Consider the following 27,861-nt stretch of genomic DNA (forward strand, 5'->3'; position numbering starts at 1 on the left):
ACTTCCGCTCAGCCTAGCGGACACCCGCGTCACATGGTGTTGCTGTCTCGCCGAACCAGGAAGTGCTTCTCTTTCGCAGGCGCTTCAGCTCCAGAGCAGAGTGCAACGCCGAACGCAATGCGAATGGTTTTGACAAACTGTGCTGCACGTGTCTTTTTCCGTCGCTCTGCTCAGCTGGTTACTGTACCGGGCGACAGGGACTTCTGCGCGTGCACTTCAGATGTCTCCGCGAGCTGTGCTAGCTTAGCTAGTTAGCTACCGCTAACACTTGGGTGAAGTTTCCACCATTCAGAGCAGCTCGGTGCGTCAAGTCACCTTGTGTCTCCACTAATTTCTTACTGTCTCGTCACACTTTCTTACGCTTTTACGGGTTGCGTGCGTAATGACCGTCTTACTTTAAAAATCTCAGGAATTCGTGGCGCAAGATTTCACTTCAGAGCGTGTTGTCTTAGTAGAGGAGGAGGGTAGCTGCTCTCTGCTTGGCTCATTCATCACTCGTCTTTAATAATTTCCTCTCTTGGTGTAAAATCATCTGTGTTAATTATTATTAATTATAAGCGATGCATAACGTGGGTATTTCTCGGAATTTTATTAAAACTCAGTCTAAGCAAACATAATCATAAATCATGAGAGCGAGTTGTACAGTAGCAGTGATGATTTCTGGACATGATTAACTTCAAGTAGTAATAATTCATTTGTTTGTGTCTGAAACTGAGGTGTTTTTCAGGACTTAGGAGACATTTGGAAGGAGACGCGAGGGCTGAATGAATCAAACTCTCACACCTGCTCTGTTCTCTGTAGCCCCCTTTATTAAAGGTTTTACATGGATTGGCTATGTAAAAATAAAAAAGAAAATAAAATGTTGGCCTGTCAAAGCGCAGGGACTCAGGGAATTGCTGAGATGCTGAACTGCTCCAGTCCCCTTGGTGTTCGGCGCTTGTCTCTCACCCACGTCGCCTTACATTTATATTTATTCATTTAGCGCAAAGCGAAAAATATCTCAGAAAATACAATTTGTTCATTACATTAGGAGAAATGGACATAGTTGCAGACGTGTGATTCTTAAGTAAACCTAGTTTGTTTCTTTGCACTTGATGCACTGATGTTCATCACGCAAGTAGGTGCACAAAATTCAGGATAGACTAAACCTGATCACCTTCCTACAATTTTTTTTTTTTTTTTTTTTTTAAAGGTACACAAACAAACACGTACAATGCCGGAGTAGCGGCTGTGTAAAGGCTTATCTGGGGACGATCATAAAGTTACGGTGCATGAACATTTACACCATACGTGAGCTGGAGAGATCTTGGGCGAGGTGAGTCCGGAAACAGTGAGTTTTCAGACCCCCCTTGAATGTAGAAAGAGATTCAGCAGTTCTGAGTAAGAGGGGAAGGTCGTTCCACCACAACGGAGCCAGAACCGAGAACCTCCGCGCTTTACCTTTCATGCGCGGGACCACCAAGCGAACAGAAGTAGACGAGCAAAGCGGTCTGGTTTGGGTGTAGCGGTTTTTCATTTGCCTCCTCTTGAGCTGCATGTTCTCTACACCTGGTCCATCTGTTATCCGCAACTCATCCACTACGTCTCTCCCTGCTTTCTACACCTCCAGGCCCCCACTGCTGCTTTGATGTCTTCTTCCCTGTGAGAGGCAGCAAGGCCATGATGCCTCACAAATCAACCCGCGGTCATGGAGACGATAACGCGAGAGGCCAAGGTGCGGCCGTCATCTCCCTTCCTCAAAGCTTCGAGCGACTCCGCGTCCTTGCAGCGAGACCAGGCACCGGATCGGAAAGCGATGGGCTTTGTTCTGGTGCATGCAGGTTTGTGTTTCACAATCTCATTTTGGCCCCTTTCTCAGTGGTGCCGTGTGTGTCGCAAAGCAGGGACAGCTGCTTAGCATAGTGGTTAGAGCTGCTGTCTTTGGATCCATAGGTTGCTGGTTTGATTCCTGCCTCCAGCTGTAGTACTCGTGAGCAAGGTTCTTACCCTAAATCGCTCCATTAAAATTACCCAGCTGTGTAAATCTGTAAATAACTGGAAGTAGCATCACACTGTAAGTCACTTTGGAGAAAAGTGTCACATAAATGGATAAGGTAAATGTACAAGCTGCATTGCACCTACAGCAGGTGGTTGAGTGGTTTGTTAAGCTGTAACAACAGCATACAGATCACAGCTATGAGTACATCTTTGTGCAGGATTAGACACTTGGACTGAATGTATGTCCATCCACTACATGTTCAACACTCGTGTTGTTTGTCACTCAATCTTAAATCGGCAAATGCTTTTCTACATGATTACTTGTAATGTTAGAGAAGCGACTTTACAATGATTTGGTCATTTATACAGCAGTCTCAGTTCAGGTATAGTTCCTTGATAAAGGATACTACATTTGGGGTGGGATTTGAACCTGTGACCTTCGGATTAGAAGACACCAGCCCTTATCGCTACATCTGCTGCAACGTGGCTGATTGATTGCATTGTCATTTCTGTTTCCTCAATCTGAATTGTTCCGTGGGATATAGGTAGCACTTAACTAGTCTTTTGGCATTTTCACTTTTGAAACAGTGAACTGTAGAAAATAATCGAAATTTTGAACCAAATTTATACTATTAATTCTTTTGATATCTCCTTCAAAATTGATTATCCTTGTTTTTCTTGTTGTTTCAGGAGCTGGTTACCATTCAGAGTCCAAAGCCAAGGAATATAAACATGTGTGCAAGAAGGCCTGCCAGAGGGTGAGTGTTTACCTTGGTTGACCTTTGATGTGCGTTTAGGAGCAGGTTAAAAAAACTTCAGCTCAGCTATGGCATAACTGGACTGACGGAGGGTCCGGTATAGAATAGCCCCCAGGCAGGGGGAGGCGCCGTCACTCCAGTATCCTGCTTTACTGCAGCGAGGGATAAATCACAAACAGTGAATGTAATCTGCGTTGATAGCAGCGTCACACTACAGGCGAACTGTCTGGAGCCAGCATGCTTGAGGCTCGTCAGGCTTCGTCTAGAAATTTATAACCTGCTGCTTCTTCTTCGGTTTGTACAACAAAAAACTCTGTTTTTGGTGTAAAATGATTGTTCGCAGATTTCTGCGCAAGCATGCACCCTTAAATACGACTTTAGAATAAATGTATTCAGTCTAGGCATCCGGTTACAGAGTGTGCAGTCGAAGTGATGATTCTGATGAAAGACTGCCATTGTGGGCCTCTCATTTTTCTCAATCCGTCCCACAGGCTGTGGAGAAGCTTAACGCCGGTGCTCTGGCCGTGGAAGCCGTTACTGCTGCTCTGGTGGAGCTGGAGGTATGTGTGTTGGGGTCTGTGTCCCCAACTCATGTGTGGGTGTGTGTTTTTGTCTTTTAAAAAAGACGGTCATAATTACGAATACTAGATTCCCCCACTGGACTGTGTACAACACACTGGCGTTCTGTGGAGTTCTGCAACATCTGTAACCTCTTGTTAGAATGTGTGACTGTAGGCCGATTGTCATTTTAATGGCCTGAGATTGCAGACGACGCACAGACGACGTGTTTTCAGGCATGAGCAGAGATCCTCAGGGAAGAGGTCTGTAGATCGTAAATCACGACCTCCAGCTGTGCACTAGCTCTTGCCAAAGGCATTGCACAGTTCATGCACAGTTTTGTAATAATGGCGCCAGGGAGTATTTGTAAAATAACAGGTCAGGGGCAGGGCCCTGTACAGTGCCAGTGAAAAGTGCAAGTACACCTGGGTACTCGGTCAACGCTTCTGTGTGGGAGGAACTGGACAGAAGAGCAAAGGCAAAGATCACTGGGAACTGCTGCAGAAGAGCTGAGAAGATGTGTTGGGTGATCTGCTGCTCAAAGTCTTTACCTGAATGTTTTGTGAAAACAAACTAATGTTCAGCAACTTCTGACTGATACTGTATGTCAGCAATGTCAGCCATGTGGCCACTGCTCAGTGTCTCACTGTGGTACAGCAAAGTGTGGTTTATATCCCATGTGAACGGTGGTAGTGGTGGTGGGCCGCACGTTATAGCCTGTTAAAAATTTCAAGACATGGTTTCACTTGCACAGGACTCTCCGTTCACCAACGCGGGGACAGGATCCAACCTGAACCTGTCAGGGGAGATCGAGTGTGACGCCAGCATTATGGACGGAAGGTCTTTGCACTACGGGGCCGTCGGCGCCTTGAGCGGTAGGTGTTCAAATTGGAATCTATGTTCTTGAGTATCTGCGCTGTTAGAAAGCCGTACTATTATTATCATTATTGATATACATTACATATACATTGTCATCTGACACCTACAATGTAGAGTTTTTACACTAAGCTGCTAAGTGACTTATAGTAAAAATTGTCCTACCTAAATGGGTACCATTTCAGGGTATCTTGATCAACTTTACTGCAGCAGGAGGTGAGATTGAAATCCAGCTCCTCTGAGCGTAAGGCAGCCACTCTAACCACTATGCCACCTGCTGGCTCGAGATAAAATGTACTTTATCTTTGGAAAGACTTGCATTAAGAAGTGTTCTGAGTTTCACATTTTTACACCCGTCCGGGTTGTGCGCTGATCCTGTGAACCCATGGGGTGGAAGCAGTTTGCGCATGACCTCAGCCAGCCGTACTATAACTGGAACGGGTGAGAGCGGCTGTGTGCTCCGCAGCGAGAGCTGATAAGAGTGTAGCCTGTTTTCGTTTCCCTCTGCGCCGTAACCGTTCGCCATAAAATTGTTACATGACAAAGGAATGCTTCTTGGCTCATGTTTCCAACGTGCGCTTTTCCACCATGCATTTCTCATAAGCGTTTCACTGGAAGCTACGCAGGGCAGGAGACGGCCAAATTCTTTGCGCGCAGGCGCGTTTGTGTCCGTGTCTGTCGTCCCGTGTCCGTGAATACACACAGGCTCACAGTTTACGGCCGAAAGCCAGTTTCAATTTAAGAGACATTTTTAATATTATTATCGTTACTATTATTTTCTAATGTTTTTTTTCCTCCAAGGTGATTTACAATGTTGGGTTTCTACACAAAGCTACTTTCAGCAATTCACCTGTTTATACAGCAGGGAAGGTTTTACTGTACACGATTAATTCGGGGTAAGTACCTTGATCAAGGCTATTATAGCAGGAGGTGGCCTTCAGACCCGTGTCCCTTGCATGGAATGTGACGCCTCTAACCACCACACCACCCCTTTAAAAGTGACACCTGTCTGCTGGTCATCATCGCACCTCCAGTGGGGTTCGCTGAGGATCGAGGCAAGGGTGTCTCCTGGGGGTGGCGCTCTCTGGCCCCCTTGGCTTCACCTGTTTGCGTGACTGAGCACATCTGAGGCTTAGTGAGAAAAACGGAGGAGGCCGAAGTGCAACGTTCTGTGAATTGACGCGAGCATGGAGCTCCGTCTGAGGACGGGCCGTCGGTATAGCTGACTCTGTTCGTGGTTTTCACATAAGGTCTGTGACCGTGCAGTCTGCACCGGGGGCAGCTATATTTTTATTCACCCTTCAGAGATGGGGAATGAACATGTGACCAAGTTCCCTGTGCCCCCTCCCTGTACAAGCCCCTCTGCAAACCGAGGGCCTCAATGCACCAATCAGTTGTGTGGTTCAACACAAGGCCACTTCGCACTCATTAGTTGACTGTGTCGCCTTGTTTGTTTTCCTGTCCTCCGTGTATATGAGTGTCTGTGAGTGTGTGTCTGTTTTCGTTTGGGGTTCTCACTACTTTCTTTCCTCTCTCTGCTTCTTTAGGCATTAAGAACCCCGTGCTGGTGGCCAACAGACTGCTAAGCGAAGCCCAGAAAGGGAAGCTATCAGCAGGCCGGGTTCCTCCATGGTGGGTCGTGCGATCAGCGCCCCGGTCCTACGAGTCCCTCGTTTCTCCTGAACCCATAGCAGCATTAACCACACATCCCCTCTCGTCCTTCTCGCTCGCACCACAACCGTTTGTTCCGTTCGCTCCTTTCTGAAACACACCGGGGGCCTCGCCGTAACTCGGCTCCCCGCAGACGCAAAGCGAGGTTTCCCAGCCCGTTTCGCCCATCTCCTCTCCCTTCACAAGCACTTTGAGCTAAATGGAGGAGAAGAGCAGCGTTTCTATTGATTTATTTCATCTTGGCAGTGCTCTCCAGTAACAGCGACCTACACGTGTTCTGCATTTGAACAGAAGTTCTCTTCAGCTGCAGCGTCTTCACCCTTTATTCGATGGCACTGAAACTTGTACTCCGCAGGTCTAGTGTTGGTCGCCACTGGAGCGTTGAGGTAAATGTAATGTTATCCTCGGCATCCTCACCCTCACTAAACACGCTCTGTTGGTTCCTCTGTCCCAGCTTCCTAGTGGGGAGAGGAGCGTACCACTGGGCAGTGGACCATGGGATTCCTCCTTGTCCTTCCGACCAAATGGCCACAAGTGAGTATTGTGCGCAGCCGGGTCTCCGGAACCCACCGCTTCCCCGTGTCTTCTCTTGCCGCAATAATACACGCTTTGTAAAAAAAAAAAAAAAAACAAAAGGTACTGTTGGCATCCAGATCCCCGATGATGGCAGACGTGCAGTTTTTCTCTTGCAGTCTGAAATTGCAATAATACAACACAGCAGAGCTTGCTTTTTAACAGCGTTTATTCTATTTATAGTTTGTGTTTGCATGCGAGCCGCTGGCTGACGTGTCACACAGTCTGGACGCGTTCCCATCATTTGTGCACCTCCATTTTCTACTGTTTAATTTGTGTTTTATGTATTTCAACGAATTTGGTTTGAGCGATTAAATGTACAACAGCAGGAGCCTGAAATCGCAGACCAGCTTTGGTCGTTGAATCGCTTTAAATTGCTTTTTGTTCGCTTTTACTTTACAGAACAGTGTTTGTTTTCTTGGTTTGGCTCTGCTGTGCTTGAACAGATTCCCTGCATCCTTCAGAGTTGCTGAATCCCTCCCAAAATTCAAGAAGGGTCTCCATCCCATCACTTTCAGAGTAATTTCTTTCTGATCTCATGGCCAGCACACAAATGAGTCCATGTGCTGTGACTGGTGGTTCATTTTTTTTCAAAGCTGCATTTGTTGATTGTGTTTCAGCAAACAAATTAACTTTCCTTGTGAAATATGTTGTTTTGAGCTGCCTTTGCTGTGGAGTTGAGTTAATATGTAGAAAGGTAACAGGAGGAGTCCATTGCCCATGTTGGGTTGAGCGTTCAGTGCTTTTTCTAATCCCATGAAATGTTCTTGAAAGTGTCTGTAAATGTTTCAGAAGCACTGAAGTTATTTTTTCCTCTGACAATGTCCATTCCCTCCCCCGGGACAGGGAAGCTGCTCTGTGTTCCTTTATTTTATTTTTATTTTTTACAAGTTCTGGTCGAATTCCATTTATTGTCTTTGAAAGCTTTAATTGTGCTTGTTTTGATTCCACATTCCCTGAGATTTTTAATGCAAGTATAGCTGACGTTTATATGAGCCGTAAGGACTCTTGCTTTCGTCGTAGCCTTTCGCCCACTGCCAGAAATCACAGATGGCTCTGCGGCCAAAACCGCATCTTTGCACTTTTTGTTTGCTGCTAACAAACTGTTCATTAGCCAGTGAGCTTTGTTGTGGACCCGCTCGGAGCTGAAAGGGGGCGGTCCTTTTGCCGCAACGTGCCCTCGGAGATGCCGTTGACCGCAGTTCCAATCGCTCCGTACTTTGGAGCCCGGTCTGCCACCTTCTACAACTCGTGTCATAACGTGAACATTGGTGATGGAAGACGAGTAACTGGTTTCCTTCTGCTCCATATCAAGTGTTTGCTGTTTACCTGCTGTTCCACTGTTGCCCCCTAGTGGACTGGAGTGAAACGTCCCAAGAGCTCTTATCTTTGTTGATAAGCTTTTCTTCACATTATATGAAAGAAAAGGAAGATTTTAAAATTAACTTGGCTCAGATCGTTTGAGAGAACTGAATAGCTTCAGTAAATTTGGAGTCAGTAGGTCCTATGAGTATAGCTGCTGTGTTGCATTCAGTGGACGCAGGTTAGAATCCTGCTCCTGCTGTAGCACCCTTGAGCAAGTTACCTGTACTGTTAACTGATACAGTAAGAATTACCCTGCTGTGTAAATGGGTATAGCGCTAAATAGCTTAGTGAAGGTTTTCACTTCTGGTTCCAATGGTGTAGAATGACCTCCCCCTCTTATTCAGAACTGCTGAATTTCTCCACGTTCAGGAAGGGTCTCAAATCTCTTTCAGACTCACTTCTCCCTTGATCTCCCGTGTGCTTGATAAACACGTACTGTTATCTGTCTAAATAAAAAAAAAAAAAGAAAACTCTGCATGCAGCAGGTTCGTGTAACGTATACTGGTTTATACCGTGGTATGTGACAAATTGACTACTCCAATCACATGTCTGCATCCAAATTTCTCTTCCTGTCGGTATTGTTTTTGGAGATGTACATTGCTTTGGAGAAAAGTGAATTATGCTAAAGGAATAAAAGTACGTGCAGGGTACAAACAAACAGCGCAAGTTGCCTTGAAGAAGCACGAGATGTTTCATGAGATCCTTTTCTTTGCAGCATATCATGGGTAATGATTATGCTTTATAGTACTTAGAAATAACCACACAAACATACACTGGGATTGGCATTTCGGCTCTCCTCCACGTAGCTGCAGCTGCTTCGGTGGACATAATGGTAGAAAGTGGCTGTGGTGGAAGTAATCCTGCAAAGCAGGAGTGATTTGACTGGAGCAGTGAGCGGTTTTTAGCTGTGTTTCGGTGCATCTCATGCAGAGTGCAGCCTGTCGGCGTACAAGAGGAACAAGCGGAAGATCGAGCTGGCGGAGAAGGTGGAGTGCAGTGCCGGTGCGCAGGTGAAGAGGAGCAGACAATCCAGTGGAAAGGTGAGTAAGAGGGATTCGCCTGCCGCTTAATCGCAAATGACTCGCATGGTCACGGATAGCTGCTGTCCACGTTTCAGAAGGCTTTGTTTCAAGTTGCCCCCCCCCAAAAAAAAAATAGTCTTTCCAAGGCGTCCTTCCTCTTTTAATTAGCCTCAGCCATAATGAAGAGCAGACATTTGTCCTTTTGCTGCTGCGCGGATCCGCAGATGAAAGGCCGGCGTCTGCAAGGACCTCTCATTGACACAGCAGCTGCCCGCAGGAAATGAAACCTGGAGTTACGGGGGTGTAGAGCCCTTAATTTCTACGTAATTACAGCAAACTTCAATTACTCGTAATTGCAGAAAGAAACAACACAGATTAAATGGCTCTGTAGACGAGAGGACCGAGGCTGCGGTTCGCTCCTGTTTTGATTGGCTTAGTCTGGGGCAGAGGAGGGAGGGAGAACAAATTGCGGCACTGCGGGATCCTTCGGGCTTCGCGGTGCAGCCGGGCTTCCCGAGCCTCGAGGCGCGGTCATCCCACCTTATGACCCCCCGCGGCTGATCACAGGCATAGCCGCCGTAGTACGAAGACCGCGTCCCTCTGCAGTGTCGAGCTGTGGCGTCGTCAGCCAGCGAGGACGTGAAGTGGCTGAGAGGGGAAGGGTTCACCGGTCAAGGAGACGACGATGATACGTGAACGGGGTGAACGTGACGCGGACCTGTGTGTTCAGACACTCCACTGAAACCACAGTCTAGCTCGGACTAAACAGAAGTGAATCCCCAGCAGACTGAGCTTAAGATCCAGATGCTGGACAAGCAAAGCACACCACAATGTTGCTGGTTCACATCCCTCCAGTACCTGTCTATAGGTAATGCATTCAGGTAGCAAATACACAGATCATCACAGCACATCATAGGACTCATTTATGGAGCAGTCAGGAGAGAGTTGGCTCTGAAAGAGATGGGTTTGAGCCTGGAATGCTGGTAGGGATTCAGCAGCTCTGAAGGGGACAGGTAGTTTATTTTGTTATTTCAGGGCCAAATCTGAACATTTTTTTCCAGGGATTTAAAAAAACTTAAGTTGATTCAAAGACCAAAACTAGAGAAGGACTCAACAGTTCCGAGGAACAGAGGGAGCTCATTTGTCAAAGGAAAAACTTAAGCGTATGCACTAACGTCAAGCATACCTTTGTGAGCTTTTAACAGAATACCGGTCCGTTATTTAGGATACCATTTTGTCCATAGATTAGCTTTTATTAAAAGCTTTATTACGCTTCGCCACAAAGCAACGAGAAGTTTCTGGAAAGTGGAGTGATTGTTTTTTTAACAAGCGGCTCGTGTTTATACGGGCGTGGTTTGTGTCGGGTCTGTCCACATGTGCGGCGCTTTACAGCCCACAGTTAATTCCCTCTTTGTGACACTCCATAGTGTTGATCTTTGTTCTCCAGCCGTTGCTGCTTTTGTCACATTTTTTGGAGTGACTCAGATGGGATTGGAAATGCAAGCAGTTTCATGCAAACACACACACACGTTGTGATCTGAACCTGCTCCAGTTCCATTTTTGAAGTACGCAGCGCACACGTTCATCTCGGCCTCGTGCTTCAGTCACACACAACCCCCCCATCTTGAAATTATTCTCTGGATTCTTCACCGTATCACTGGTAGTCATGTTACACCCAGGGGCCGGGGTGCAGAGAACGAGAGGTAAATTCAGCCTTCAAAGGGTGCGTTCATGGAGCCCCTGGGGGGGGGGATGTGGGGCCAGTCGGGGTGCGATCCCGGGGTCGAGGCACCGAGGCGGCCGTATCCCACACGTTGGCTGCGTTTGTCTTCGTCCCACTAATCTGTGTGGTCTGGCCACACGAAATGGAACGTCGCAGGCAAACGTTTTTAATAAATTGACCGGAGTCCCGCACGGGTTATTAAGCATAAATCTCAGAGATTAAATCATAATAGAAGCCTGGGGAAAGTTCAACTCGTACTGTTATTCAAGTGGAAAGGCAAACATTTGGCTTCTCAAGCCGCGTCTGTCCTCCACATTGCGCTGCTCTCACCGAAACAGCTGAAAGGTACTTATGCAGAAAGGAGCCATTACTTAAGACGCTACTTTAAAAAAAAAAAAAAGATGCAGGAGGTTCTCGAGTTACAACATATACGACCTGTGACCAGCCGCACTTGCGACAGCCGTCCCGTTAACGTTGGGTTATTTTTCAAGTCCTGGCGTTTGTTCGTAATTGAAGGACGATCGCTCCGTCTGCTGTCCGGTAACACCGCTGGGGGTGCTGCCTTGAGGAACCACAGTTCCTCTGGACAGTCAGTGTGTCCGCCAGTGACTGTGTTTTATTTATAAAAACTTTATTTGCAATTTCCTTCGGGGTGGGGTGAGGAGTGAAAGAACAGTTATTGTGTGACTCCATCCATCCAATGGCACATCCTTCTGCCTCCGTAGTGTTTGTTCTCAAAGGTTTCTATTCGATATTAATGAAATGTCATGTATACAGCAGAGCAATAACATGCACACGCTGTAAGTAATTTAGTGTCACCAGTCAACCTGAAACATATCTTTGCACTGTGGGAGGAAACCAGAGCACCCAGAGGAAAGCCAAATGGAGTGAGTTGGCTTCAAACCCACATGCGGTCACGCAGCCCAAGTGCTTTGAGGCACCAGCACTAGACGCTGCTCAGTTGTGCCGCCCTTCTTTAAAGGTGACGGGACCCCTGAGTAGTTTGACTCCTTCCCTCCGACAGGCTGCATTCTGGCCAGATTTGACCTGTTTACGGATGTTGTTTCTCGTTTTTGTCCTTTCGTCAGATGGCTACTGAAATTCACTACATTCTTCAGCACAAAAAATTAATCACCAGTTTCTTTGAATTGTATGTTTTATTTGCGTTTTGTACATCTGTGGTGTGTGTGTGTGTGTTGGGAGGGTGTCAGAGCTGCCTGTAGGAAGTAAATGGGTGAGACCATAATAAATAACACAGAGTTTCAAATGCAGAAATCAGGAGTGCTCTCTCTCCCTCTCTCGCACACACACAGTGTTGTTGTTGTTTCAGATAAATGAGGTTGCTGGACCTTAAATTCCAAAAAGAGGGTCATAATCGGTTCTTAATTGTTTTCTAATTGCTTATTGAAAAACTGCACAGTTCATTACAGTTGTGCAGAAATGCCAGCAGTGGAGGTCTTTGGTTAAACGTGCCTGACCAGCACTCTTTGGTTGCACTGGTGCTTTTCGGGTGTAGAACCTCGATTAATCTACCTTCCGCTCCTCTGCCATGTTGGTCCCGCAGCAGAACGGCTCAGGGTCTTTGGACACGGTGGGGGCCGTTGTGGTGGACTGGGAGGGAAACGTGGCAGCGGCGGTCTCCAGCGGGGGTCTGGCCATGAAGCATCCAGGCCGGGTGGGCCAGGTAGGGACGCCCCGCATCATCATTATCATCATCATCGTCGTCGTCACCACCACATCTGGGAGACAAACGTGAGCGGAGTGGCTTGTGGTCACAGCACCCAGTTCCTCGCACCCTTTTCCTCTGTGTGTTTGCAGGCGGCTCATTATGGGTGCGGCTGCTGGGCTGAGAACGCATGGAAGTTAAACCCGTACTCGATAGCTGTGAGTACCTCAGGTATCAGAGCTCCGCCTTCTCCGTGTTCTCTGTGCAGTTCAGGGAAGCTGAGGACCAGTGCTTTCTCTGTGTGTGTGTGTGTGTGTGTGTGTGTGTGTGTGTTGGCCAAATTGTGCCTTATTCCTCACACATCAAAGCATGTTAATCCCCCGTCTTCCTGCTTTGACACATCGCTCACCTCTCACACCTCGAGCTGCTGGGAAAGCGTCCCCCCCGATTACATTTATTCGTTTAGCAGATTCATTTTCTCCAAAGCAACACAGAACTCACAGTAAATAAAAGTACAACAGACAGTTTTCCATACAAACATGGGATTATCGAAACATGGTCAATTTGTCCAGTGTCACACTTCACCGGCACACATTGCATGAGTAGCTGCATATACAATTGATAGGAAATATAAAGGGATTCAGCAGGTGTGAGGGACAGAGGGAGCCTCTCCCACCACATCAGGAACAGAACCAAGAAGCTACAGACTATTGATTGTGGGACCAATGCTCTTGCTGGAAATGCACGTGTGTCAGTTACCCCCCCCCAATTGTTCCTCTCTTTCTGCTCCATTGAGAAGTTTGTCTCTGAATAGACAGTTTTCCACCTTCAGAACAACTCTGCAGTGGGTCTTAACCCAGGGGATGGGTGGCGGTTCCTGACACCTAGGTCACAAAGCCCTTCAGCTCAGACTAGCAGATCTTTCTGGAACCAGCTGGAAATCTCTTAAATCCTGAGTACTTTACGGCTCTCCGCTGAGGCTCGCCCGCCTGGGACCCAGCTACACCGTTGTGGTTAAAGAGCCCCATAGAGGACCGCAGACCTGCCTGCGCGGTGCGTCTCCTCCCCTGCCGTGTCGTGGCGATGCGGAGCAAGGCGTGTTTACACGTGTGTGGAAAAGAGCACCTGCGTTTAATTTTAATTCTCTGTGCGAAGCCCAGATGTGTTATAAAAGCCAGCGAAAGATGTCTAGGGTTCACATTTACGTTTTCGAATTTGGCAAACACTTTTCTCCCGAGTGACGTTCAATTCGGTGTAAACAAAAGTGCATCAGCAACAAAGAGCTTTAGACACAGACACAGGATTTTAGACACACAGCTTGTGTGTCTGACACCACCTTGTTGCTGGTTCACATCCCTCCAGTAGCTCCTATAGAACTGACATTCAAATAGTAAATAAATAGATAATCATAGCACTTGGTGTTGGACTTATTTATGGAGCTGTTAGGAGATCAGGAGAGAAGTGGCTCTCGGAGAGTGCGTGTGCTACGAAACCAGCCCTCAGAAGCAGACATGGCTCCAGTTAGAGATGTTTTCACCGTCTGAGTTATGACCCCTTGTGTCACGGTGGTGGTGATGTTTACCGCTGATGTAGCCGTCGCTGCCCCTTCGTGTCCCTCGTCACCCTCCGATTGGACAGAGCGGGACGCACCGAGCTCCTCACCACACCCGCGGCACCTCATTAGCTGGAGGCCGTGCTGTTATTGTTCTCCTTGGTGGTGGTGTTCAGTTTCTCCACATGAAGATAATATTTGTATGTGGAAAAACAAAACCAGGACCCCCCCCCCCCCCCGTACGTTTTGTCACACACACCCCCCATTCGACAGCGTTTTTCTTTTATGTTCTGCAAAATTGGAAACGTGTGCAGAGGGGATATGAATGTGCACTGCTCGCGACACCTGCTTTTAATTTCCGAACTTAAAAGGCATCTCCATCAAAAGGAGTAGAAAAACAATCGTTTTGGTTGTGACACGCGGAGTTCGGCCCTTGCCGGTCCCCCCACCCCCCTGGCCCCTTCCACGTTCCTGCCCGTCCGTTTTCTCTTGCTGCTGCGGTCGCTCAAGGCACCGTTCACAAGTCACCGATGTTTTCTTGTACTGCGGTTGGTTTTGTTCTGCCTTCCACTCTTTCTGACCACAAATAGAGTTCTTCCAGAAAGTTCTGTCCTCTACTCGTGTCAGTGTTTGAAGGGGTGTGTCCGCTGTCACTGTGGTTGTGTGAGTCTGTCTGGTTACCGCTCATCCTCCTCTTCTTTTTCATCCAACTTTTCTATCGTCGTCATCTTGTTTCTGAAATGTTTACATTTGTATTTACTCATTTATCTGACTTGTTTCTCCAAAGCAACATAAAGTTAACGTACCTGCAATTATTTATCCGTTTATACAGCTGGGTAATTTTACTGGAGCAATTTAGGGTAAGTACCTTGATGAAGGGTACTACAGCTGGAGATGGGAGTCAAACCTGTGACCTTTGAGTCCAAAGGCAGCAGCTCTAACTACTACGTTTCCAGCTACCCCGGTGCCTTCAGTGACACTTCTGGTGTGTTTTGATTGGACCCAACGTCCATCTGTTTGATGTCTTTCCTGTCCGTTGTCCTTAAGTGTCCTCCAGCTCTCCAGTCCAAAGGAGTCCATGTGTCTCCTGTCCTGCTTCTGCACTGTCCACGTCCCACACCCATAGAGTGTTCTAGAAAGAGCCCTGAGTGAACAGTACTACTCATTGCCCTTGTGGCTCAATGAGCACATCTGAGGAGCTTCTCCACATCTTCCACTGCAGCTCCGTCCACTGCTGGACTCCTATCCCTTAATTTTGGTTTTTGATCCCAAAATACAAAAGTATTTATGAACTTTGTCCCCATTTTCACCATCAGACGTAATTTTTTCGGTTGCTCCTGTTGTCAGTTATCTGATTTAATCGTAGCCCAAGTTTTTCACTCTCTGCTTTGACTTTGTTTTAAAGTCTTTTTCATCCTCTGTTACTGTGATGTTGAAAAAATCGCACATTGCTCTTTTTCCCCAATTTGTTTCCCTTCTAGTCCAGGTCTGTGTGTTCACTATATACACTATGTAATATCACATGCATAAATAGAGGTTCCTGGCAGTCCTGGTGGGGTCCCTGCCTTCCCACGGGTGCTGTGGGAGGGGCCAGACTGTGGCCAGGGGGTGTGGTTTCCCTCAAAGCGCTAGCCGACCTGTACGTCTGCCCGCAGGAAGGACAGACCCGTCCAGTGCGGTTTCCACAGCCTGCTGAGTTGGACTCTGCTCAGTCTGTGTATGTATATTTAACACACACTCACTCCCTTTGCCGTGTGCCTGTTTACTCACAGTGCACACATTACCCCCCAGCTGTGAAAGTGCCACCGGTTTCCTGTTTTCCAAATGCCATGTTTTCTTCTTTGTGATCTTGGTCCATTTTAAGCTTTAGTTGAATTGTCATTGTGAATGGTCTCTCTCTCTCTCTCGCTCTCTCTCTCTCTCTCTCACACACACGCACGGACATCAAAATTCTATTTATTAATCCAAATTATGGTGGTAATGATGGTATTTCTCTGGCTTTTGAATGTGATGAAGGGCCTTTTTCCTCAGTCCTCTTCCCAGACCGTTGCAGCTCGCATCTGAGAATCCCGTGGTAACTGAATAATGGCACACTTGCCGTTGTAAAGTAATGGAAAATCTGCGCAGGCTGCTGGGTTTTTTTGCTGGTTGCTGTTGGGCTCTCGCTGCAGAGCCTCACGCGGCCTACACGTCTTATGTTGCCGAGATGCACCCTGCCCTGCCCTGCCCTGCCCTGTCCATGTTCCCCCTGCGTGCCTGCTCTCCATTACCGAGATCACTCCAACTTACCAGAAAAGGACTGAGGATAAACCGCCTGCTTCACTGCCACACTCTGAATTAACATAAATGATAATGTTCTTTGGCCAGGCTTCAAATCCTGCCGGTATTTAGTGTGCTCCGAGTGTGGGCCCGCGGGCCGCAGAACCCATCAGGGCTCAGTACGTCCTCCCCAGGATGTGAGTTATGGGCCCGCAGTTCTCTCTGATGGTCCCGGGATGTCGAGTTTGGGCCGAGCGACTGCTGTACTTGTCCTTTGAACGATGTCATTAGGGTTTGATGGGTTCCGAACACTCCCAGTCTGAGGGGAGTGGAAATGAGGAGTGTCCTCATCAGTCTCTCGTTACAAATATAGATTAAAGACTCATGTCACACGTGTTAGTGCCACACACTTAGAAAAACTTGAGGGACTGTCACACTTTTTAGGGGGTGGTGTGCCCCTGTTTCATGGTGCCATTGTGGCGGTGGTGTGAACAGGTCCTCAGCCACGGCTTGAGTAGCATGAGCCCACCTTACACGTTGCCTGAAGAAGGCTGACAAGTTTCCAGACGACCTGCTTGTATGTCATGGCAATTCTCCTCCCCCGTATCAGTTCAGGGTAAGTGTCTCAATCAAGGGAGCTCCAACAGGAGGTGGGATTTGAACCCGGGTTTTCCATTTGGAAAGTTAGTGCTTTAATCACAATGCCACCTTCTCCGATCAAGGGATTTGGGTTTGGTTCTGTTGAAGGGAGGAAAGGCTTGTTTCTGCTCCATCTTTCCGGGATGTCAGGAGCAGCTCTGAGAGAATTGTTCAGGGCCCACTTGGATCGGGTCTGGTTGGTTAGGATCGGGTTGGTGTCGCATGTTTTTCCACATGGCGGTGAGATGTTGGCTGTGCCCTGGTCCTTGGTGAAAGTTGGAGAAGCTGGAAAAATTTCTCCTCAGCCATACTGGTCTGCTCGTAGTGACTTTCAGGAAAGGCTCTTTGTTTATTTGACTGTTTATTATGACTGGTTGCTCACCTATTTCGTAGGTGGGATGCGCACCCACCCCTTTGCGGCTCCTCCCTCTGTCCCTCTTCAGGCTGCGGGGAGCATCTGATGCGCACCATGCTGGCCAGGGAGTGTTCGGCATCTGCGCAGTCCGAGGACGCCCACCAAGCCTTGCTGGATACTATGCAAAACAAGTTCATTAGTGAGTACCGCAGGGTGAAGCATCCCTTCGCTTCCCTTCTTTTCCTCCCCTTTCCTTCCTTTCAGTTCCTTCTGCTTCTATTTGCTTCCATTACTTCCGCCTGTTTCCTCATAGATGTTTTCCAGGTGTCGGAAAGGGGTCACGTGCCAAGTGGGGAAAGACAACCAAGGCTGTCCAAACGCCTGCTCCAGCGATGGCTCACGTGGCCTTCGGTGAAGGATTGTGAAACTTGAACCCAGGCCTCCCTCATTTGCGTGTCACAGCAGTCCGCTCAGTCGACTATCCCCCCGGCCTTCGTAGTCGGCAGCCACAGGCATTTCCCCACAGAGTGACTGTTCTGTTGACAGTTTATTTCGAGCCTTTCCCTGTGAAGTGGTCGGTGTGTGGTCAGCCCCGCTCCGCTTGCACGCCGCCCTCAGGCCGTGGAATGAGTGACCATTTGGACAGGGCTCAAAGGGGCTGTCTGTGGGCTCTGTGTGGGAACAGCGCCGCTTGTCTCCTTTCACACCCTTTTTGGAAATTTATTCCCTTTGGGTCACCTTAACATGGACGGGTGGCTCACCATGTACTCCTCAGTTATCCTGTTTAGGGTCATCTTTGTTGTTTTCATTTCCAAAGCTCTTTTATTATGCAGCAAAAGCTGCATTTTTTTTCCCTTCATTTATTCATCTGACCCTTTTCTCCAAGGCAGCTCAGTGTTTCTATGCCAGGTTACTTGATTTACTCATTTATGGAGCAGGGTGAGGGTAACTACCTTGGTCAAGGCCAGTGGCATTTGAACCCAGCTCCTTCGAGTGAAGGCAGCAGCACTTACCGGTACACCAGCTGTTGCCCTATGAAACCAGCAGTCTATAGATCACCTTTTCTGCAATCACTTCTCATGTTCCTGTGTTGCCCCTATAGGCCACAGGTTTCTATTAGTTACTTTAATAACAACCCTCTTTTATATAGTGCCTGCCAAGGTGGAGTTTCAAGGTGCTTTACAGTAAAAAGATGCTTACTATATGATAATAAAATGGAATAAACTTATGAAAATACCATGAAGTGAACAATAAAATTTGAAAAACAGCCAAAAACAAACACAAGGAGAAAATGGCAATAAATGTAATGATGATGGGAAAAGGGGAACTTCTAAATATGTGAAAATTATTTTAAACACGTGGGTCTTTAGCCTGCATTTACAGGAGAACCGATGTTCTTGGAAAGGAAAGGTCACATTTTTGCTCATTTTCCTCGTAAGTTTGAGAGACCAGATAACACATACAGATGGTGTTTTCTGCATTATTGTCGGTCTCTCGCTGAAGATTAATGCTGCGCTGGAACGTGTTCCTGAGCTCTATATCATCTCCTCCCAGTTTGGAGCAGGAATGTGTGCAGAATGTGGTGACCCATTGCTTTGTTGGGCAATAATTAACATAACTGAGATGAACCAGAATCCTGCGTCTTCACATTTCTGTCTCCGAAATTAAGAGCGGTCATTTCAGCTTTATTACAGTGTTAGAGAAGCGGAAATATTCCGGTTGGTTTCAAGTTCTAAGCGATGACACGCACAGGGCTAGTGTGGAGATGGACTCATAACAGAGCTGCCATGTACAATCGAGAATGGGTGGAGAGGAAGCAGCTGAGATTTGCGGGATCCTGGTCGTTATTCACCAAAATCCTCTGTTCCTTCCACGTATTTCCGTACACGGTCTGGATTCGGGAAGAGTCGCATCAAAGCACCTAAATCTTTAATTGCCCTCCTAATTTTTACATTATTCCAGCTCATTCCAAATAACTTAGCTTTGATTTCCTGTAAACACCCCCTTAAATATAGATGAGCAAAGGAGTGTGTGGTGTTAAAATAAGTAAATAAAATATGTGATGGCTGGCACTACCATTAGACATCTTGATAAAACCCAGACGAGCCTTTGGTTGTCATTTGGAGAGTGAAATAAGTGTCGAAGAATAGTTGTAAATTTATGTATACGTAAAAGTTGTGAATGTTGCAGTGTGTTAAATGCACCACAGTGGCATTAGCACGGTAAATATTTTTTCTTTTTGTTGTGTTTGTCATAAAGGGCAACCAGGTGCAGATAGACTTGGCTTTGCTTGGTGTAGCTCTGTTACTCCATTGGAGGTGTTTGATTGTGTGGTGAAAATGGTCTGCTGTGTAAGACACCAAAGTTTTGTTATGAGGTGCAGTACCAGAGTAAAAGTGAGTTCTCGAATCCCGCTTGATCTGTCTGGAGTTGGGCTGTTTCATGCAGTTTCATCTCACTGTCTAAAGACATGTTTCAGGAGGACCTGTGACTCTGGTGCGTGCGTGTCTGTGCGTGTGTGTGTGTTACACTGCTCTGCTGTGCAGCCCTGTCAATGACTGTAGGCTCTTCGCTGTAGTGTGTCCAACACTATAAGTGTATAGTATATTCCTGTCATCTCGGTCAACTCCTGACCTTTCACTGGACGTGTAAAATTAACCAGATTGTTTTCCTCTCTGTCTTCCTGTCAGGCTCACCTTTCCTGGCCAGCGAGGACTGCATTCTCGGGGGTGTTATCGTGCTCCGCTGCTGCAGGTGTGCCGACTCGGAGCCATCCGCGGACCTCCGGGCCTTGCTAGGTGAGGAACCCGCTTCATCGCGTAGGGGAGGGCGTCGCTGCAGACTGACACACATGTTTGAGAGCCCATCGCTTCTGGGTTTTGAGCCACGTGCTGCTACAAAGCACAGGGGGCCATGTTGCACGAACATGCGGATCCTGCTGCGGTCCAGTGCTCCCCCCCGTTCCCCAGCCAGTGAACCTGCCGGTAGAATGACAAACTGGTGCAAAGTGTAGAGAAGTGCACAGCAGGTCATTGTTTGGTCCTCGTGGCTCAAGATGAGTTCCCTCTGCTGCTTCCCAGTGCATTTCTCTCAAGCTGCAGTTCGCAATGGAGCAGCTCATGCTGCTCTCTCTTAATATTAATGTAGATTGCTTTAAAAGATGACAACTCAAATGGTTTTTGGCCACACGTGCGAAGCGTTGCCTGGACCCGGAGGAACGCAAAAGCGCGCCCGCACGCGCGTGTGTGGGTCTGAGAAATCGGAGAGTTGTCTGGAGTCTGTCCCGGGTTCGTGTTTTCACAGGTGGGAATGGGCTTGCGAGCCAAACGCACTCAGTCACCTGCACTCGTTTTATCGCTTCACGGCGAGTACCTGCACCGATTTACCGTTGACCGTTAAACGCACCATGTCGAAGGCGTCCGCACAGCATAGCCTATATGGTCCTGTGGAACTGGGGCTCAGAAAGCAGGTCTCTCCAGGCACCAGCTCTGCTGCCTCCTTATGCCCAAGCACTTGTTCTTGATCCCAGTGACCGCTGGGCTCCTGTCAGCCATTTCCACCCCCTCCCCAAACCCCCGCCTCTAACCGTTCTGTTTCTTCTCGCTGCACCAGTGGAGTTCTTGTGGAGCCACACGACCGAGAGCATGTGTGTCGGCTACATGTCGGCCCAGGATTGCAAAGCCAAGGTGAGTCCCCTCTCTGTGCCACCTCCTCATACCCATCTGAGTATCTGTACCCATGTACTGGGCAGCATGTGGAGCTGCGGTTAAGAAACTCGACTTGTTGCCTAAAAGCCCAAGGTTCAAGCTTAAGGAATGAGTCCTTCTGCTGTTGAGACATTAGTACTCCTTCACCTGACATCCATGCATCCATTCGTTATTAATAGTTTGTCTAGTGCAGAGTCACAGTGGTCCAGAGTCTATTCCGGAAGCACAGGGTAAACCCTGGACAGGGCACAAGTCCATCACAGGGTTCTCTCTCTCTCTCTCTCTCTCACACACACACACACACACACACACACACCCCCTTACATCCCCACCTAAAACATGTCTTTAGACTGTAGGAGGAACCCCACATAAACACAAACTCTACACAGATTGGACCAAGCTGTGAGGCACCAGTGCTACCCGCTGTGCTGCCCACGCACCCTGAAACGCTAAATCGTCGAGAACGGCCGAAACACCGCAGTCTATGTGCACCACAGGAACCTCACTGACTGCCGAGTGGCTGAAGGTAGACCTGTGACCCTGGGAGGTGGGACCACGCGGCCACTTGGGATGTCCAGACCCCTTTAATCGTTTCCTTTTTCGCCCATACTGTGCCAAATGGAAAGGTATTTAAACAGAGAACGTGGGGTTTCGTAAGGTTTCACACATTGTTCAGATTAAAACGGGAAGTTTATTTCTATAACCCGCTAAAGGCAACGTTATTTAAGACATGTTGTTCACATAATTAAGGTTTAGTTAAATATTCTTGCATGAATGAATTTTTCTGGGCTTTGTGATTTGAGTCACAGACTCACTGCAGGCCGAACTGAATGCCGCTTCACATCACATTTTCCGAAATTTACAAGTGCTTATTAAAAAGTATGACAGGAAAAACAAATTACTTGGAAAAATGTTTTTTTTCCTTGCACATGCAGGTTGTAAAAATGTACTTCATTAAGGGTTCAAAGTGCACAACTGGAACCTTGACTTAAAACAAAGCTAAGTATTTTTGAACAGATTGCTGCATTCCTCTGGGGTTCTGAACATTTCCTTCAACTGTCCAGTTTGTATGACCTGAGAGTTGGTGATAAGTGTTTGCAGCGCGCGCAGTAAACACACCAAGGGGACCAAAAGCGAAAATATTAAATTGTTCCTATAATTTCAAATCCTTTTTCTGTTTACGAGTTGCTCAGTGAGAGATGTCTAAGTTTGATAGGGGGCGCAAATAAATAATAAATGTTTGTTTCATCCCAGAAAGACTGCAGTATCTGTACAGTTTTTAGAGGTCGACTTATGTTTAGTGGAGGTGGTAAAATCGCAGTATTTGTGTGTGTGAGTGAGTGAGTGAGTGAGAGGCGCACACTCTAGCGGGAGATGGTTTTCTGAGCCCTTGTGAAACAGAATTAATGCAGAAGTAATTCAGACCGTCCAGATGGAGGGAAACGCTCCCGAGACGTGTTGTTTCCTCGGTTCCTCCCTTTCGGAGCTCGACTGGCTGCTTCCGTTCTGTTCGCACCCTTTTGGTCCCCGTGCGTCTCCACGTGAGCAATAAGAAAGGCTGCCATAGTGCTCAGCTGGAAACGTTTCTACAATGAGGAATAGAAGACGTCTTTTTTAGGACTTGGTACACACACGCAAACACGCTTTCTGTAAGTGTGTATCCGAGTCTTGCGGGCACCCAAGGGCGTATCATGTTCGTTGCATTGAAGTAAAAAAGGTGAAGTCGACTCACAGTTTGGTTAAAGTTGATTTTACCGCTCAGCTCAACATGATGGGACTGGCCAACTGGCCAGAGCTTATATCCTGATGCTGGAATTTGAACCTACAATCTGTTGGTTATGGGCACTTTTTCGTAACAAATGAGCATCACCCTCATCTCCCCACTTCTTCACCGGCCTGGACCCCATTGCATGAGTGTATTGCTGCTGGCCTGAGAGACACTTATCCTCTTTGAATCTCTTGTATTTTTAAACAGTGCTGTTGAACACCCATGGAGGGACTGGTCCCCACAACCTGCCATGCTCTTCTCAAGGTTGATATTGCTTGGGTCTGTGTTCCAATTTTAGGGATGAGGAAATAGTCCCTTGTGTTGTATGGAAAGCAGTCAGGGTGTGCAGGTGGTGGGCGTGGCTGTCTGGCGGCGGGTGTGGCTGTCAGGGGGCGGGTGGGGCTGTTAAGGGGGGACAGGCGGAACATGCTGGAATTAGACTGCCACATTCCACAGCGCTTAGTTCTGAACATGTTTCGTGAATGCCCTGTTATGGTTTGGTTTTGTTTTGTTTGTTGTACTTGTTCTTCCTCCATTGCATTGTGGGTTTCATCATCTCGAGGAGGACTGGTTCCGTGATCACATGTCAAGCAGCCCCCTCATGACATGGGGGGGCTCCCGGACGGTCAAAAGAGGGTGGGGCCCAGTGATTGCGGTGGCACCTGAGGTGTGATGAAAATGCCTTCAGGTTCTATGGAAAGCAGTACATGATATAGTGGTTAGAGATGTAGAACTGATAGAGTAAAAATGACCTTGTAATTACCCCCATTTCAGTGGACTGTTTCTCTACAGCACAGTAAATCGAAAGTAAGTGTTGAGTGTAAGCAGACGCCCAGAGCCATGGGGACACTGGCCTCGTCCACTGTAGGTGACCGCAGCACAAGAGGACCTCATGAAGCTCATATGACGGAGCTCACAGTGGGACGGGGTCACGCCACCAGCTCCTAGATTCCTTACACACTTGAACCTTTCCCCACGGTCCTTATTAGTGCACTTGGACTGCAGCTCTGAAGTCCAGTCCTCCTGCTGGACTGCGGGTTTGTGTGAATGGTCTGGCACTGGAGACTGCCCTGTTCGGGTTCCTGGGGGGGCCTTCTCACCTGCCGCTGCCAGCTGCTCCTGGCCTCGCTCTGTGCCAACGTGCACAAACGTGGACCTGCAGACACCCCTCCGGTTCCCCCATCACTGAGATTCCTGTCTCTAATTCACAGATGTAGAGTGTGGTCAGAGTACATGAAGACATGTTACCGCGGCACCGTGTTGGGCATGAACGTTCTTCACACTCCCTGATTAGTGTTGGCAGGAGGGCAAGAGTTGGGGTCCAGGAGATCCATTCTTGCATGGTCGTGGTTCGGTGATGTCCGCCAGGACCCAGAGAGCACGGCTAGATCGGGCTTAGGGTTCGGGTGCTACTTGAGGCCCCCCAACGGCGGGCACGGTGGTCCTCGGAGCCCAAGGAATGCTGGGTCGCAAACACAGGCCATTCCATTGGAGGACGCTTCCTCCTCCTGTGAAAGAGCAGCAGGTGGTCTCTGAGCAAGAACATTAATTACAAATATGTTTATATTTATCTGTCAGTGTTGTGCTGCACGTGGTGCTTTTCTGCTTTCAGAAATGTCTGTGTGAGTTTTTGTTTTTATTTTAATTTTTTTTTTTTAACATACTAGGCATTAACATGGAACAAAAACACTTTTAATAAAGAACAGGATTGCGGGCAGCATGTGATGTAGACGTTCACATGGAAAGAATCATCCCTAGGCATGGAGGACAGACACAATCAAACCGCTTAATGAAGGGACAGCGGGTGGTGTACTATTCAGAGGACATGGGTTCGAATCCTCACTGGTACTTAGTTACATTTATTCATTTAGCCAACATTGTTTTCCAAAGTGATGTGCATCTGAGAACAGTACAAAGAGAGTATCACAAACAGAAAGAGAGATTTGGATGCAGAGACATGGCTGAATAGAGTCCATTTGTCTCATACCACAGTATGAATCAGTGTATATTACACAAGTGGCTGCGTATAGGGCTCTTTTTTCAATTATTACAACAGGTAACACAGTAAATTTTTGTCAGATGTAACAGTTACGAGATCAGTGAAGTGAGTCCGAAAGAGGTTTGAGATCCTTCCTAAATGTAAAGAGAGATTCAGCAGTTCTGAGTGATAAAGGGAGCTCATTCCACCACATCACATCCAGAACCAAAAACCTTTGTGCTTTTGATTTTGGACCTGTTGTGCATGAGACCAGAAAGCAGGCAGAAATGGGGGAGCATCGCATTCTGGTTGGGGTGTAGCGAATGGTCAGGTCTTGCAGGTATCGAGGTCACGCTAACCCTGAACTGGTACATTAAAACTTTCCTTGATGTTTAAATGGTAAATCAGTGCCAGTACCTGTGTGCAAACCTCTCATTCAAAGTTGCCTTGGAGAACAGTGTCAGATAAATGGATAACTGTAAATGTGTGTAAATATCATGTTCAAGTTTGAGGTTCAGTCTTTGATATCGGGGGTGTTGTCCCCTGTGGCTCTCGGGCCCGTGGAGAACGTCACTCGACTAGGCTTTGGGACAGCAGGCCACCCCATAAAAAGCTACCATTTCCCATCTCATGACATAGTTCTGCAAAATGTTTAATTCGGCTTTGCTGTTTAAAATTTTGTGAAATTTTAAAAAATTTAGTGAAATGAAACCTTTGTTTCTACCCTTTATTAGCAGACGCAGGGCTACTGATCAGGGACTCCCCAGTTTGGAATAAATCTGCTAAAAGGGCTATGTTTCCTTTCTGTGTTCGTATGATAATCAGCCAAACACAGCTATTCCTTGATATATTTTAGTGTCGGCAGCGTGAAGCGGACAAAAATGATTCCTTGCAGCTTTTAAAAAGGGAGCAAAGTGCAGCAGTGGTGTATAAATAGTTATGGCCGTCCCACCTGTTCCCCATCAGCGCTGTGCCATCTTGAGCTGTTTGTTGTCTCTGGCACTCAACGCACTCCGGGCAAACATCTCGGCCCCTTTTCAGGTAATGAGTCGCGCACGCACGCACGCAACACACACACACACACACACACACACACACACACACACACACACACACACACACACACACACACACACACACACACCCACCCACCCATCCATCCGTCCATCACCGGAGCAGTGCTTGTGCCTTTTTACTCTGCCTCTCACCAGCTTTGTCTTCTCTTAAAGGATATGTGATGTGGGACATTTTTAGAGAAAATCTGGTTTTCCCCTGGTGTGTGTCAACAGGGACAGGTCACGGAGTTCGCCGAGCGCGTTTGTTTTCTAGCGCATTCCTCGTACCAACGCGCCGTTAAATGGTAGCTGTGCCCGTTTTTAAACATAAATCCATCACACCTCTCTAATCTTTCGATCGCTATATTAAAATCCTCTCCCACCCAGTCAAATGAACCGTTTGGGCTCTAAAAAAAGAGCCGTGGAAGCGCACTCGTTGCCCGTGTGTAATTTTGGTGGAACCCGAGGCCCTCAGTGAGAGTCGTGTTCCGGAAAGCTCTTTGTCCTTTGCACAGCACTGTTTTTGTGATAAGTTGGGAGCGCTCTCTTGACATTATGAACTTGGAAAGGTAATTGGAATTGTGGGGGGATTTGCTTGCCCCCCCCCCCCCCCCAGTTGCCAGAAGAATTGGGAAAACTTCAAAAAATGTGCTTTGCTTTCTCAAAAAGTGTTTTTCCATGGAAGTTTCCTGCTCCACATCGATTGCTTCTAAACAAGTGTTTTTTGTGTCTCTGCTGCAGCTGAACGTCTGCTTTCACTGTCCGGTTAATGTTGTATACACTGATTTACTTATTTATAATGGGTCACTTAATGCTGTAACAATTCATGCCAAGTACCTTGACCAAGGGCATAGCAGCAGGTTTTGGGATTTGAACCTGGGTCCTTTGAATCCAAAGCAGGCAGGTGTAACCACTACAGCATCTGCTGCTCCATTTCTTGCTTTTCCCCTTACTGACATACAAATTGGAGTATTTAAAGAGCCCGTTATGAACAAAGAACTTTAGACACAGGTTTATGGGCGCACAGCTCATGTATTTGACACCTCCATGTTACTGGTTCACATCCCTCATGTAGCTGCCTGCAGAAGTGACACCTTCCAGCCTTCTGCCTCTTGGGTCCGTGTTTGTCCTCTTCCTCCTTTTCCTCCTCTTCCTCACAGTGTTGTGCTCTTATTCCGCTCCCGCAGACCCACATCTCGAGGCTGCCTCCCGGGGCCATCGCGGGGCAGTCGCTGGCCATCGAGGGCGGAGTATGTCGCCTGGGGAGCCCTGTGGACTGACAACACCCCCCCCCCCCACGGTGCCGTAATAAGCTAAAGCTGCTTCGTACGAGGTGTGGAGGTGTTGCAGTCCTGTCCTCGACGCACCGTAGAGCCACCCTGCAGCCCCCTCCGCCGTTCACAGCCCGAGTGCTGCGCTTCCTCTCCAACCTCGGTGTTCGTTCCGCTGCCCCGGAAATGCACCTATGTACAGACCTGTTCTCAATAAGCTACGCTCCTTAAACAGGGTGGATATTGATTTTTGTTTTTGTTTTGTTTGACTTTATTTCATTTCTGTGGCTTGTGTAAATATTTGAGACGTATCCTAGAACGAGCGCAAAGCTCCGGTTGTGTCGTCGCACTCTGGCGGTACGACGGTTCGAAGCTCAAGGGGCTCGAGGCTTGTTGGCCCCACCCCCTTTTTTCCCCTCATGTATCCAGAGCAGGAATAACTGGCACATGGAAACTGAAAACGCAGGCAGGAGAGTGAATATATGCAGAGATGCACATTCTGAGTAACGTAAGAAATGCCGTTGAGGAGATTTACAGCAGTCACTCATTGCTTCATTTTATTCAGATCCATGAATTACTATAAAGAGTACTGAATGTGGAAGTTCTAATAACGTGACAGCAGTGTGTATAACTTATGATTTGCCCATGATGACATCACAACTTTCTGCCACCCTACTGGAAGGCGTTACATGACATGGGTAAGAATGTGCGCCGCGTGTGAAAACAGAAGGGCTGCAGCTCACCTGTCGCCACAGGTGTGTGGGTTTGCACATGGAACATCTCAGGAGGCATACATGACTCTTCCAAGCGATGTTCACCAAACAAGACTGTTAGATTCGATTAGGAACACAGTATATATTTGTATTGTTACAGTTAGAGGCCTCACTTTTATGATTTCAAGAGACTATAAAAACAAAATAGATTTAAGTATCACCTGGTGCTGTTATCCAAGTGTATGGGATGTGAAAGGAAGACAAGAGCATATGCCATCAAGGTTTTCTCTGGGACACTTGTCAAGTTTAAAATATATATATATATATATTATATATATTTTAAGGAAGAGGTTTGTGTTTTTCTTGCGTTTGTGT

General features: G+C 47.5%; 1 protein-coding gene across 5 annotated transcripts; it reads left to right on the forward strand.

The window, feature by feature from the left end:
* Positions 1-62: 62 nt before the first annotated feature.
* Positions 63-27,777, forward strand: tasp1 (taspase, threonine aspartase, 1). 5 transcript variants are annotated; one of them, XM_018740196.2, is made up of 14 exons: positions 63-301; positions 1,610-1,820; positions 2,668-2,735; positions 3,227-3,295; positions 4,048-4,168; positions 5,717-5,801; positions 6,295-6,374; positions 8,709-8,818; positions 12,079-12,207; positions 12,342-12,420; positions 17,083-17,193; positions 19,685-19,792; positions 20,607-20,680; positions 26,690-27,777. In XM_018740196.2, the coding sequence occupies exons 2-14, from the start codon at positions 1,688-1,690 to the stop codon at positions 26,780-26,782; spliced, it is 1,260 nt and encodes a 419-aa protein (XP_018595712.1). In that variant the 5' UTR covers positions 63-301; positions 1,610-1,687; the 3' UTR covers positions 26,783-27,777. The 5 variants fall into 5 exon arrangements, with proteins under 5 accessions (XP_018595712.1, XP_018595714.1, XP_018595716.1 ...); XM_018740198.2 differs by having other exon boundaries at positions 12,088-12,207; XM_018740197.2 differs by lacking the exon at positions 63-301 and adding an exon at positions 1,283-1,315.
* Positions 27,778-27,861: the final 84 nt, after the last annotated feature.

Source organism: Scleropages formosus, chromosome 4 (assembly GCF_900964775.1).
Source record: "Scleropages formosus chromosome 4, fSclFor1.1, whole genome shotgun sequence".
In the NCBI taxonomy this organism is placed as follows: Eukaryota; Metazoa; Chordata; class Actinopteri; order Osteoglossiformes; family Osteoglossidae; genus Scleropages; species Scleropages formosus.

Coding starts and splice junctions, on each gene's coding strand:
- tasp1 (XM_018740196.2), top strand. CDS start 1,688: ATGGAGACGATAACGCGAGAGGCCAAGGTGCGGCCGTCATCTCCCTTC. Junction 3,296..4,047: donor CTGCTCTGGTGGAGCTGGAG/GTATGTGTGTTG, acceptor TCACTTGCACAG/GACTCTCCGTTCACCAACGC. Junction 20,681..26,689: donor CCCAGGATTGCAAAGCCAAG/GTGAGTCCCCTC, acceptor CCGCTCCCGCAG/ACCCACATCTCGAGGCTGCC.